Source organism: Oryctolagus cuniculus, chromosome 20, assembly GCF_964237555.1.
Source record: "Oryctolagus cuniculus chromosome 20, mOryCun1.1, whole genome shotgun sequence".
NCBI lineage: Eukaryota > Metazoa > Chordata > Mammalia > Lagomorpha > Leporidae > Oryctolagus > Oryctolagus cuniculus.
In genome coordinates, this window is record NC_091451.1 from 34334971 (window position 1) to 34348303 (window position 13333).

At 43.3% G+C, this 13333-nt stretch overlaps 1 protein-coding gene across 21 annotated transcripts in view; it reads left to right on the forward strand.

The window, feature by feature from the left end:
• ZC3H14 (zinc finger CCCH-type containing 14) overlaps positions 1 to 13333 on the forward strand; it is a 44989-nt gene that overhangs the window by 31059 nt on the left and 597 nt on the right. For 5 of the 21 annotated variants that reach the window (XM_070065505.1, XM_051826179.2, XM_070065500.1 and 2 more), the window contains 5 exons: positions 674 to 748; positions 10277 to 10397; positions 11066 to 11202; positions 11481 to 11569; positions 12925 to 13031. In XM_070065505.1, coding sequence (XP_069921606.1) covers positions 674 to 748; positions 10277 to 10397; positions 11066 to 11202; positions 11481 to 11569; positions 12925 to 13031 — 529 coding nt within the window. Of the gene's footprint in view, positions 1 to 673; positions 749 to 5628; positions 5789 to 6534; positions 6768 to 10276; positions 10398 to 11065; positions 11203 to 11477; positions 11570 to 12924; positions 13032 to 13333 lie in introns of all 21 variants that reach the window. The other 16 variants (XM_070065498.1, XM_051826171.2, XM_070065497.1 and 13 more) reach the window with 7 other exon arrangements.

The window sequence follows — 13333 nt, forward strand, 5'->3', positions numbered from 1 at the left end:
CTTGAACCGATGCCCATATGGGATGCCAGCACTGGCAGATGGCAGCTATACTTGCCAGCCCTGACTCTATAGGCCTTTTGAATGTCATATGTGTTAAATTATTTTTCCATCTATCCAAAGCCACAGTTTATCTTTTGGGAACTCCATACCCAAATAACTGGAGTGTTGTGTTCTCCAGTTCCAGTATGTTTTGTTGTCATTGCCCAGGATGTAAGAGTGAGTTGTTAGGTGAGAGTCCGGGTGATGAGAGGGGATGCTCTGTTTATGATGCATTTGGCTAGGGCCAATCTTAGATGGTCAGAGTTGCTGTTCCCTCCACAAGGTATCTCCCTCTGGCTCTTGCACATTTTTGCCTTTACTTCCTCTACAGGTTTTATCTCCTTACAGAGGGAAAACGAAAAATTTATCTCCATTTTTGGTAAAACTCCTGAGTATAGCTTTTGTTATATAGGATATGCCATTGGTCTGTAATTGTTAAATTGTTGAAACTTCAAGTTATTTTTACACTTTTCTTTTAAGAATGCAGAAGGAGCACTTTGTGGGATTTAAGTATTTTTTGTATCTGTTGATAACAGCCAGGAGTCCGTGTCTTCAGAAAGATGCAGCTCTGTCCCATCACACTATGCTGGTGTTGTTGACTCTAAGCTTAGTGAAGTTTAAAATTCTATTCCAGGAACTCAACAGAGGCAGTTACTGTCCCGCCTGCAGATTGACCCAGCAATGGCGGAAACACTGCAGATTAGTCAAGGTTAGTAATTTAAATTTAATTTTTTACTGCATTCTAGCAATTTTGAGTTGCCATTTCCATTCCTTTCACCTCATATCTGGTATCTTAGATTCTGCCCTAAGATGCTGTATTTAGATGTATGAAAATATTTTAGGGCCAAGAGATAAGACCTGCATTTTCTTCATATTGTGTGCTTTTGTTTTTTTTTGTTAATTAGAATCTTTTTGTCTTGCCATTCCACCTGAGTTCTTGGCACTTACGGGCCACTCACTTGCTAGGAAAAGCTCAAGTCCCTACTTATTCTCCATCTCTGTCCAACTTTCACCATTGCTCTGAGCTGCTTTGGGTATCTTCCATTCAGCCCTTTGTTTTTACTTCCCTTTAGAATCTTATTGCCAAGGCGACTCTCCGCACACAGACGTGCATACTCTGTGTGCTTCAGGACAGGGACTAGTGCCTTGTTTGTCCCTGTGTTCTTGGTGCCAGCTGCTGTCTGCTGCCTGTGCAGTATCTGGCAGATGATACAGAATCAGTATGGATCGTTGGATACCTGGAATCTTCTTTTCCCCTTGTGTTTCCCCTCAGCTTGCCTTTAGTTGGGAGGTCTGGTCCCTTAATAACACCCCACCCACCCACCCCATTAAGCCCTTTTCTGAATCTTCCCTCTTGGGATGCCACAGTCAGTGACTGTATTCCCTGACACTTCCTCAGGATTCTGTCTCAGGAAGCTGTGCTTGTCTTCTCTGTGGTTGTCAGCACCCAGAGGCCAGGTCCTGCACAGCTGATGAACCTGATGGAGCTGCCATGCATCTCCAGCTTTAGTCTCTGCCTTTCCTGGCGCCTCCCTCTTCAGGGTGTCCAGATGTTCTCCATCCTTGCTTTTTGCCCTCTCATCTTCCAACATTCCATCTTGCTTTCTTGTGTAAGAGTATTTTATTTTTCAAGAAGTTTGGCAGCTTGTATATGTCAGCTTGTGCAGTTTTCTTCTTTATGCTTTAGTTTTTGTTTTTATCCATGATGTACACGTAGTTTGAAGCATTAAGTAGTTCCTTGAGGCTTGTGAGTGATCACAGCCCCTAACTTCCCTCCTGTACACTTTTTTATTTTGGAGAACCATTTTTTTTTGCTTTTTTTTTTTTTTTTAAACTTGCTGACTTTATGTGTGCAGTACTTTTTCTTCTGAGGACATTAAAGGATTTTTTTTGCCATTTTTTCCCCTTTCCTACCTTGGTGTTTTTCTTTCCACGTTGTTTGATCTGATTGTCTTTCATGATAGGGGCTGTCCTCAAATGTATGGGAGTCCTTGGTTGTGCCGTGTGTCAGAATGGACCACTAAAGAGGTGGTGGCGTTCTGGGATGGTGAGCTGGGGCCCAGGGACTTCCTGACTTTATCTTGAGTAGAGATACCATGGGGGAAGTGACAATCTTGTTCATCTCCTTGGGGCCACCTTGATATCGATGCCTTTAGGTCCTTAGGCTGGTCAGTTTCTCCAAGAAAGACCTTATAAGTAATGTCCTGGTTGCCAGAGTTCTGGGAGCTGTGTGGGGAAGGAAGCCTATGGTAGGGCAGTACCTCAACATTAATCTTTACCCTGTGGTTACCTGACACCTCCCACCCTGTTTTCAGTAGGAGCTGCTTTTTCTTTCCACTTGGCTTATGTGCAGTGGTGTATCAAGGTAAAGCTACACTTTGTCCACAAGAGAATGTATGAAATGGAGAAAGGTGATCAGGAAATCCGACTCCTTTAAGGCACCCTTTCATAGTACACATGGGCTGTTTTGTTATAGCATGTTTCATTAGAGACCTGACACTTCCTGGCTAGGCTAGGAACCCCTGGGAAAGCAGGGCTCCAGTCATGTACCGTCTTCAGCACTGAGGCGAAAGGGGACACTTGTGGTAAGGAGCGAGATTAATAAGATGGTGGAGTTTGAGATGAGGAAGAACTAGCTGCTTCAGAAGTGGACCCTTGGTGTGCTGCTCTTTTGCCTTGCCTTCTCCCCCATCTCTTCCCCTGTACCCTGTGCTGCCAGCTCCTCAGTCTTGGTGAATCCGGAGATCTAAATTTGATTCTTCATTATTGGCTTAGAATTCAGCCAGTGCAGATCTGCTGAGTTCCTACTCATCTATTTTCCACTTTGAAAATATGGTTTCTTTTCCTTTGACAGTTATTCTTTGTATGTGTGTTTAAAAAATGTTTATGACTTTTTCTTGGAGGTTCAAGAGAGAGTAAAGAGTGAGTGTGCAAGTCCAACTGGTGTCTTGCTATAGGTTGTTCCTCCCTCTCCCATGTCTGACCTCCATGGGACCCAGGCTACCAGTGTTAAATAAGCTTGCAGAAGTGGACAACAGAAAACTGTTTTCATGTGCACTTTGCTCAACTTTGTAGTGGGTGACCTGCATTCCTGTTTCCTGCAACCTTTGATCTTTTGGTTTCCAGGACTTTGCATTTTCATTTCTTTTCATTTTCCTTTCAGCTCCTTTCCTTGATTGTCCCTTAAAATGCCAATTTTCCCAAGGTCCTGCCTCAGTGTTTTTTTTTTCCTAAGATTTATTGGATTGGCACTGTGATGCAACGGGTTAAGCTACCATCTGCAGTGTCGGCATCCTGTGTGGTTGTCAGTTCAAGTCCTGGCTGCTCCACTTCCAATTCAGCTCCCTATTGATGTGCCTTGGAAAGCAGTGAAAGATGGCCCAGGACCATGGGCCCCTGCACGCATGTGGGACACCCAGATGAAGCTCCTGGCTTCGGCCTGTCCCAGCCTTGGGCATTGTAGAAATTTGCCGTGTGAACCGGCAGCTGGAAGATTGCCATCTCTGTGTCTCTCTCTCTCTCTGTAATTCTCTCAGATAAATGGATGTCTTAAAAAGGGGGGGGGGGGGGATTATTTATTTGAAAGTCAAAAGTTACAGAAAGAGAAGAGACAGAGATCTTCCATTCGCAGGTTCACTCCAGATGGCTGCAACATCTGGGGCTGGGCCAGGCCAAAGCAAGGATCTTCTTCCAGGTTTCCCACATGGGTCGCTGGGGCCCCAACATTTGGGTCGTCCTCTGCTGCTTTTTCCAGGCTATTAGCAGGGAGCTGGGTTGGAAGTGGAACAGCCAGAACTCGAACATGTGCCCATGTTGGATACATGCGGCAGCTTTACCTGCTATATCACGTCAGCCCTCTCAGTATTATTTATTTCATCTACAGAGAGCCCTCAAAAAGCTCATGGAAAATGCACACACATACTCACATGGATTTCAGAAATTTCTGTGTGAGAAAATTCTGTGTGGCATAGTAGGAAACCACTGCTGCTAGACTGCAATCAAACTCTTATTTCACCTTCAGTTTCACTCTGCGTATTTCTCTCCCCTTCCTGTCAGTCAAATCTGAATTTGTATCCTCTAAACACATATGAGAGCCGACAAAGAGTTGAAATGGAATACATGAGAAATGGACATTGTCTTTGCCCTTTTCTTAACCTGCTCTTTCTCTATTCCTGTGTTTCCTGTCTCAGTTTTCCCTTGTTCCCGTTCGCACTCCATTTCTGTTTCCCTTTGCATCTGTACTGCCCTTGCCAGGGATGGTGGCAGAAGTGGCGCTGCTGTGGGGAGTGTGGGTGTCGTCTTACCTTGGATGTGTTGGAGTCGGACAAAGGATAGGAGAATGTTTTAGCTCAGAAGCCTCAGTGTCTGTCCTGGGTAATGAAAAGCCTCATTACTGAAGTCTGGGAGACCTTTCTTAACATTGTGTTTCTAAAATCATTTGAATCTTTTCACTTCCCTGCTTAGGAATCTCTCTTGGTTTCTAACTACTTCTAGGCCAGAATCCAAATTGTTGAGACAGACAAGATTCTCCATTCTGTGCTTCAGCCTTCCTTGCCCCTCACCTGCTGGCCCAGACTGCGTCCTTGCAGCCTTACCGCATTGCTTCCTTTTTCTCACAGGACTAGTGCTTTGTCCATGACTTTCTACCCTCATTTTCCTCTCCGGAGCACGCTCTGTACCCCCGGTTTATTCGTGCTCTTTTCTTTAATACTCACTTGAGATAATTATCCTTGGTAAGCTTTTCCTTGATCCCCCAGCTAGAGTAGGTTGCTTTGTATTCTCCCAACGCCTTGTTCACTTCCCTTTTGGATCACCTTTTGGGTAATGCTGTGTTGGAATTTATATGTGTCTATTTTTCTGTTCTCCCTGTGTACCTAGTACAGTAGTGTTAGTTGTTTGGTAAATATTTGTTCCATGAATGGACATGAATGAATAGCCTGTGATTTTAGTCCCTGCTATTTCTGTCTTAGCTTTAAACAAAGTGTATTAACTTTAGTCAGTTGATGGCATCTTGAGATAAATTACCATATTCCTTATGGGATAAAGGGCTCAGCCTATTTGTAAAGTAGTTCTGTTTAGTTGTATTGTACATGGGGTAAGTCTTAAATGTCCATCTTAAAATTCCCTTTCAAAATAGTCCACTATCTACAACTACGCAGGAATTACACCAGCTGAATTCTTTTCTTTAGAACATATTCCTCTGTAAGTTTTGCTGTGCTAGACAAATACAGATTTTAGAAAAGTTCCTTAGTCTGTGCATCATAATCTGGGAGCATTAGGACTCTATAGTTCTTTTAAAAAAGACTTTTGTGCTGTTAAGTGTATATGGTTACTAGACCAGTAGGTGCCTCATGAGAACTTTCTTCTGTGGCCAGTAGTAGTCATTAGAATCATTTGTCCCATTGAGAGACACTTAAGGGCTTTGACAGGATGGCTGGAATAGAATTGCAGCCCTATTTCTGAGTAGAACCACTTGTGTTTTTCCTTTGTATGAATATATAAAAGATTGACATTCTTCTCACATGTGTGATGTTGGGAATGCAAGGTATATTCAAAAGTAAACATTTGTGGCCAATTTTTTTGGCTCAGATTACTATGACATGGAATCCATGGTCCATGCAGACACAAGATCATTTATTCTGAAGAAGCCAAAGCTGTCTGAGGAAATAGTAGTGGCACCAAACCAAGAGTCGGGGATGAAGACTGCAGATACCCTTCGGGTACTTTCAGGACACCTTATGCAGACACGGTAGATGGTTTCTTTTTCTTGTGTAGCTAATTTGTGTGATTAGATAGAGCAAGTTAACCGTTAGTTCCCAGCTCCCCTCCTCTCTGCCCCAGCCCCTAGTGTAGAGTGCTTTTATTAATTGAATAGCTAGGCCAGGAATAGTTATAGCCAGATTCAGTTTTCAAGAATTTTGGTTCATCTTTCTTGCTCAGAAATCCATTAACTTACAAACAAAAACTCACTGTGTGATATAACCCCATTAATAAGATTCTTAACTTTACACATATCCAGTAAATGAGATTCTAAAAGCCAGGATACCAAAATCAAGAAATCTAGAGTCAGCAGGTGGGGGTTTGGGTGATTATTCACTTAGAAAACAGAGTAATTGTGCTGTAAGGGAACAGATTTATAGATAATAAACATAAAACTACCTAAAAGTGTGTTCTGAGCATCAGTGGTAGTGTTTTATTTCCATGTTGACCCTATGAGGATCAAATGGACAGTGGGGGTCATGGTGGAGGGAAGATTGTCTTTAGTAAGCGCAGGATGGAGGGTTGCTGGTGGCTGGCCATGGCCTCATGTGAAGAATCCATTAACACTGTACCTGGAAGTCTACCAAGTTGGTTTTGTTGGTTTTGTTTTTTTAATTTCCTAACTGAACTAAACACAGAGTAAGGGAGTGGTAGTTCTGCTGAGGAGCACTTTAGGAAACTCAGCGTTTCGTATTTGTTTCCCTAATTCTATGGTATTTTTTATCTGTCTGGCAGAGATCTTGTACAACCAGATAAACCTGCAAGTCCCAAGTTTATAGTGACGCTGGATGGTGTCCCCAGCCCCCCAGGATACATGTCAGATCAAGAGGAGGACATGTGCTTTGAAGGAGTGAAACCTGTAAACCAAACTGCAGCCTCACACCAGGGACTCAGAGGTCTCCTCCACCCACAGCAGTTGCAGTTGATGAGCAGGCAGCTTGATGACCCAGATGGTAGCTTTGCCAACGGTGTGTTGAGAGCTCAGACGGGCCCTTCTCAGGGTGCTATTACTGGGAAGAGAATCTCTGACTTATTTCTCTGCCTTGAATGCGTATTGATTGGAGGCCTTGCTTTTACACAGTAATGGCCATTTTTCTTTTTACAAACAAAAATGCTTAACGTTTAGACTGTTCTCCTGTGTGTTTTGTAGGTGGGCTCTTAACTCCTTTGCTAAAATGGAAGTCAGCCATGGAAGCTAAAAACACCTCCTGATTATATATGTTAAAGAATGAACTATTGTTCTTGCTTACCTTTCTTGTTTCCTTTAGAAACTATACTCTCACTTTCCTCTTGTGTTGGCAGTTCTTTTATAAGAGATAAAAGTTCGTGTTTTTATTTTTTTTGAGCCAGTGAGAGACAACTCCCCATCTGCTGATTTGCACCACAAATGCCTGCAGTGGCTGCCACAGAGTCAGACACTCAATTAAGGTCGCCCAGGTGGGGACAGGAACGCAGCTACTGTGATCCATGACCACTGCCCCTGCTCTCCCCTCTTCTCTCAGGGCGTGCATTAACAGGAAGCTGGAACTAGAAGCTGGCGCTCTGGTTGGACCCCAAGCACTCTGCTCTGGGATGTGGGCATCTCAATTGTCAGATTTAATGACTGCCCCTAATTTGTATTTTGGTGCTATTTTCACCTCAACGAACCTTATCCCCTCGTCTGTCAGGCTGTTTCTAGGAGGTATAGAGAAGACCTGTTCAATACCGGAGAGCAGTATTTGGCAGAGCTCAACAGTGCCGTGCTTTGAGGCAGGTGCATCTTATTAGCTCTGCTGCTTTTCTCACTGAGTGCTGGTGGCAGCTGCTATCTAATGTTCACGGTAGGAATAAGGATCTTGCTCCCCATGTTTTTTTTTTTTTTTTTTTTTTTAAGATTGATTTATTTATTTGAAAGAGTTGTGTAGAGAAGGAGAGGCAGAGAGAGAGAGTTGCAGGTCTTCTATCTGCTGGTTCACTCCCCAGTTGGTCACAACAGCCAGAGCTGCACCGATCCAAAGCCAGGCGCTTCCTCCGGATCTCCCACACGGGGCGCAGCTGCCCAAGCACTTGGGCCATCTTAGGACATAGCAAAGATCTGGATGGGAAGTGGAGCAGCCGGGTCTTGAATCAGTGCCCATATGGGATGCCAGCACTGCCGGCGGCGGCTTTATCCACTATGCCACAGCGGCGGCCCCCATGTCTTCTGACACCTCTTGATTGACAGAAGTACTGGATTTTTTTTTTTCCCTGAAAGATATATTTATTTATCTTGAAAGAAAGAGGAAAAGACAGAGCTTCCATCTGCTGGTTCACTCCTCAAATGGCCAAAGCCAGGAGTTTCCATGCTTCCCCCAAGTGGATGCAGGGTTACAAATATTCCTCCAGACCCTTAGAGGGGAACTGGGTCAAAAATGGAGCAGCCGGGACATGAACCAGTGCCAAGATGGGATGCTGCTGTCAAAGGTGGCAGCCTCACCCACTATACCTCATGGCCTGCCCTCAGCATTAGTGGATCTTAAAAATGAATTGGTTCAAAGAAAAAAGCAAAAGTGAATTTTGAGATTTTCACCAAGTAATCCTCTTGGCAGAGAGATGAAAATGTATTGAATACAGTCTTTAATTGCAAGAAATACAATAACCTTTGGGGGGAAATAAGGGTTAGTGAAGAAGTAACACTGTAATCTTTGACTGCTTTGCCTGCTGGAAGTCTTGATGATTAATGGAGGGGGTTGAAAATCTGATCCTATCACCCAGAACCATTTTAAAGTAGTCACATAGTAAAGCAGCTGCAGTAGTAAAGTAGTGCAGATTTCCTTTGTTTAAAACAAGAGGAAATTCTATTTTTTTACTACTTTTGAGTTTTTAATTTGGTAGCTTAAAATGTGGTCTCAATGTATAATTTATTAAAATGCAGATGTCCATGTTGGATTTTATTGGCATATATGTAGTAGCCCTGACATTGTCAGTAATATGTTAGTCCAAAGCCTTGTCTTGAATACTCACGTGCAGGGGTGGGGTGGGGAGTGGTGGGCCTGGTGGCTGCTGGAGGTGGAACTTTGTAGCGGGGAGAACTGAGTGAACTGCCTCTTCCCCTCCACCTCCAAGCTTGGAGCTTGAAAGTCTGTGATTGCATTCGGTTGGTTTTGATATTTCAAGCATACTGAGAAGCACAGCTTCTGGCCATCGTTACATGGCAGCATGGATTTTTATAGCTTTCAATTAAAAGTGAATTTACCTCTTAAAACTTTTAATAGGAAACATTTGAACTAAGAATACTGTCCTAGATGTAAAATAAATTTGAATATGCTTCTTTTTGGGCTGTCAAACTGAACTTGTGTGCCGAGGACAGAGGTGGGTTCAGTGGAAGCATAAGTTAGGTTACAGCTGGTTGCCTGTTTTTCCTCCTTTTTTCCAGTTAGTCATACTGGAAGGAAGGCGTTGTTTTCTTTGTAGGTGAGGAAACTGAAGTTCAGAGGTAACACATGCCCTGAGTGTCCAGCCAAGCTACCGAGCAGCAAAGCCGTATTTCAAGTGTCTGGCCTCCGGCGGGGGGGACTAGAGCAATTTAGTTAATTGATACTTTCATAGACATAAAGGTGAACTGCAACAAAATACGTATGATCCCATGATGCTTGTGTGTGTGTGTGTGTGTGTGTGTGTGTGTTTTGGGGGGGAGGGGAGGGCTAGGTGGTCTCAGGCTAGAATGTGGCAGGTATGATTTTGTGTTATTCAGTGTTCTTGATTTACAACAGCTGCCTGTATTTAAAATTTACGGAAAGGTAGATTTTTGGCCTGTTGGAACAGGAAGAAATACAGCAACACAGGTCCTGCTTTGCCATGTCAGGAGCTGATGCTCTGATTGGGCGTGACATAGAAGTCAGTGGCAGCGAGCTCTGCAGTGGAGCGTGCCCTGGGTCTCAGGGTGTTTCCCGACCGGTCCCTCTCTGCCATCTGTTGTCTTCCACCCAGGCGGTTCTGCTCTGATTTGCCTGGCCTCTTAGTGTGGCATTTGTGATCTATTTTAGGCAAAAATGTTTTCCTCTCTTTTTAGACATCGGTGTAAGTTTAGCACCTGAATTAACTGAATAAACCTCAGTGAGTAGGAATAATTCTTACTGGATATGAGATTTACCTTTCACGTTCCCTCCCTCCCTTGTGTTTTCAGTTTCTATTTAATTTTCTTGGCTGCCTACTGACATCCTTCCTTCTCTTTTATATTTACTTTGATTCTGAAATACTGTTGAGTTAGGAATTTTGGTGAAAACTTTGGCCCTACTGGCAGGATCAGAGTTCACTTCTGTTTTCACATTGAGAATTGTGGTCTCTTTACTGGTAATCTTTTAGAGGATTTTTGTGACCGGGGTCAATCAGATTATTTGGGGGTCATATGTTTTAAATGACCTTAGACCCTAGAGTGGGGTTGACCGGTATGAGGGAAAGGTTCCATGTACTGAATTGATCCTAACTAATGAGGTGCTTTCACTCCTTTCCTTTATAGCTGAGATGAGTGAGCTGAGTGTAGCACAGAAACCAGAGAAGCTCTTGGAGCGCTGCAAGTACTGGCCAGCTTGTAAAAACGGGGATGAGTGTGCATACCACCATCCGGTGTCACCCTGCAAGTGAGTCACAGCGCACAGCGCCTGCTGTACGCTTTTGTTTCTGTTTCTTATAGGGGTCTTTGCTGTGGACCAGTTTGAGGTTCATAACTAAGTGTGTTGGCCCTTCCTGTCGTGCTCCCCAGAGCAGCGTACCTGTATGTCTGTGTGTGCTTTGGACCTGTGACATACTGAAAACTATCTGGGTTTCCCTGAGGTTTTTGTACATTTAAGGAGATAGGTATAAATGCCTTGGGTAGCAGGAGTCCAAGTACCTGGACCATCTGCTGGCGAGCTATACTGCAAGTGGTGGCTTAACCTGCTGCACCATGATGTGGGCCCCTGGTTGAGTTTCTGTAGCATGTGCCTTGCACATATGTCCTTACCATAAAACTTACAAAATACAAGTATTTGGACCATACTTTTAGAGTAAGTGGTGGGATTCTTGCCATAGTAAAAGCTTTCACGGTGACTTGGTCTGAGTCAAAAACCTGATTTGTTACCCAGCTTTCAAGACAGTTTGTATCCTGTTTTGATACCTGGCCTCATTTAAAAATGGAGTATTCTTTTGTTTGCTTCCCTGTTAATTCTGCAGCTCTTAAAACAAATTGTGATGGGGTCTAAGGATTTCCTTTACAAAAAACTAACACTGCATTGAGATTAAATGTGAATGTGCTTTTTTTGTTTCATAGAGCCTTCCCCAACTGTAAATTTGCTGAAAAGTGTTTATTTGTTCATCCAAATTGTAAATATGATGCAAAGTGCACTAAACCAGATTGTCCCTTCACTCATGTGAACAGAAGAATTCCAGCACTGCCTCCAAAACCAGGTCAGTGGCTCTTTGCACTTCTACATCCAGGTGATCTATTTTTTTCTGACTAAATGGAAGAAGAGTAATTTTAGAAACAGTTCTGATGGGAACAGTTAATCTAAACATGTGCCCATCTTACCATACTCTATAAAAGTATTTATCATGACTAATGAATATATACAACTCACCATTTCTAATTTAAAAATGGTTTCCACCTTGATAAACACATCAGTAGACTGCATGTAAGATTCTGTGAGACAGATTTGATTAATCTTCATTCTTATTTTTGTTAGCAGTTACAACACCAGGAATACCTTCTAGTAGTCAGCTCTGCCGTTACTTCCCGGCTTGTAAAAAAATGGAATGTCCCTTCTATCATCCAAAAGTAAGAACTTCTATTTTCCCCAAAATCAGTTTAACAGTAACTGTCTTGATGATCACTAGCAGATTGAATGTCTTGCCTCCCCCCCCCCCCCCAGTGACTTCTTTATTTTCAGAGTTAATTTTATGATCTTTAGATCTTCAAGTTGTTTCCTAGTTGTTGCCTAAGGCCTGCCCCCAAATCCTGGGTCTGGCTCCTTAAGCTAAGTTGTCTGAAAGGTTTTTATGTGCATGTCCTAAGCTAAGCGGAGAGGGGACAGCTTTGTCATGTTTTTCATTTTTTCTGCCTCTGAATGTGTGGGTGTTTGTTTCTTAATATTAGGCCATAATCAAAGTCAAGTCTGATAGTGCTGCTTAATACCATCCAGACAGGGCCTGATGATTGTGTCTCTGTGCTAAAGATGGGTTCTTGTATCTCCTGCTGCTTAGCTGCTGAGAGTGAATGCTTTTTCTGAAAGGCCTTCACCTGTCCTACTGTAGAGGAGTAGATGAGGGGAGGGTGCATGTGAGGGATGCTGGGCAGGATGCGTAGGGATGATTACTGCATTGAGTAGAAGTTTGTATTGTCGGTTTCCTTTGTATTTGTTAATTTTTAAAAAAAGATTTATTTATTTGAAAGCCAGTGTTAGAGGCAGAGGGAGAGGAGTGTCTTCCATCTGCTGGTTCACTCCCCACATGGCAACTGCCAGAGCTGCGCTGATCCAAAGCCAGGAGCCAGGAGCTTCCTCTGGGTCCTCCCACGAAGGTGCAAGGGCCCAAGGACTTGGGCCATCTTCTGCTTTTCCTAGGCCATAGCAGAGAGCTGGATCGGAAGTGGAGCGGCCGGGACTCGAACCAGTGCCCATATGGGATGCCGGCCCTGCAGGCAACAGCTTTACCCGCTATACCACAGTGCTGGTGCCCAGTTATTTTTTTGAGTAACAGACAAATCTTCCATCCACTGTTTCACTCTCCCAAGTGTCTGAAATGGCTAGGGCTAGGCCAAGTGGAAACCAGGAGCCAGGAACTCCATCTGCTTCTCCTCTATTTGGGTGGCAAGAGCCCGCGCACTTGGGCTGTCCTCTGCTGCCTTCCCAGGCATATTAAAGTGGAGCAGCTGGGATTCAAACCAGCACTGTGATGTGGAATGGTTGGCATAACAAGTAGCAGCTTAATCTGCTGTGTCACAGTACCAGCCCTTCCTCCTCAATTTTTGTTTTTTGGATTATCTGGCTAGGATTTCATGTCTGAAGGGAGATTCATTTTTCAAGGCTTAATTAGTATTAAAATGAGTTTTACAGACTTAGTGGTTGAGGGGGTTGGTGTCTGTCAACTCTTAATGTTAGCCTGAGGGTGCTGCTGAATCACTGTTCTGTTCAGCACTGTAGGTTTAACACTCAGTGTACGAGGCCAGACTGCACATTTTACCACCCCACCATTACCGTGCCACCGCGACACGCCTTGAAATGGATTCGGCCTCAAACCAGGTGAAGATTAAAATTAGTTTTTCTGCCTTTTTCAAGTACTTTTCTAATATGTAGCTTGTAAGTATGCAATTAGATACTTTTTTCCTGTGTTTATACAAAGTTCCTTTAGCAAAATAATTTACCATGGAGACCACATTTTATTGATTACTCTTTTTTAACCTTGATCTATTCCAGATCAGATTTACTTCTCATTATATAATATGCAGACATATACAAGGGCTAGCAGGGTTCCATATATACTATTTATAGGTCCCAGATCAATTTTATTAATAATTGTAAAATAAAGAAATTTTCAGTATACT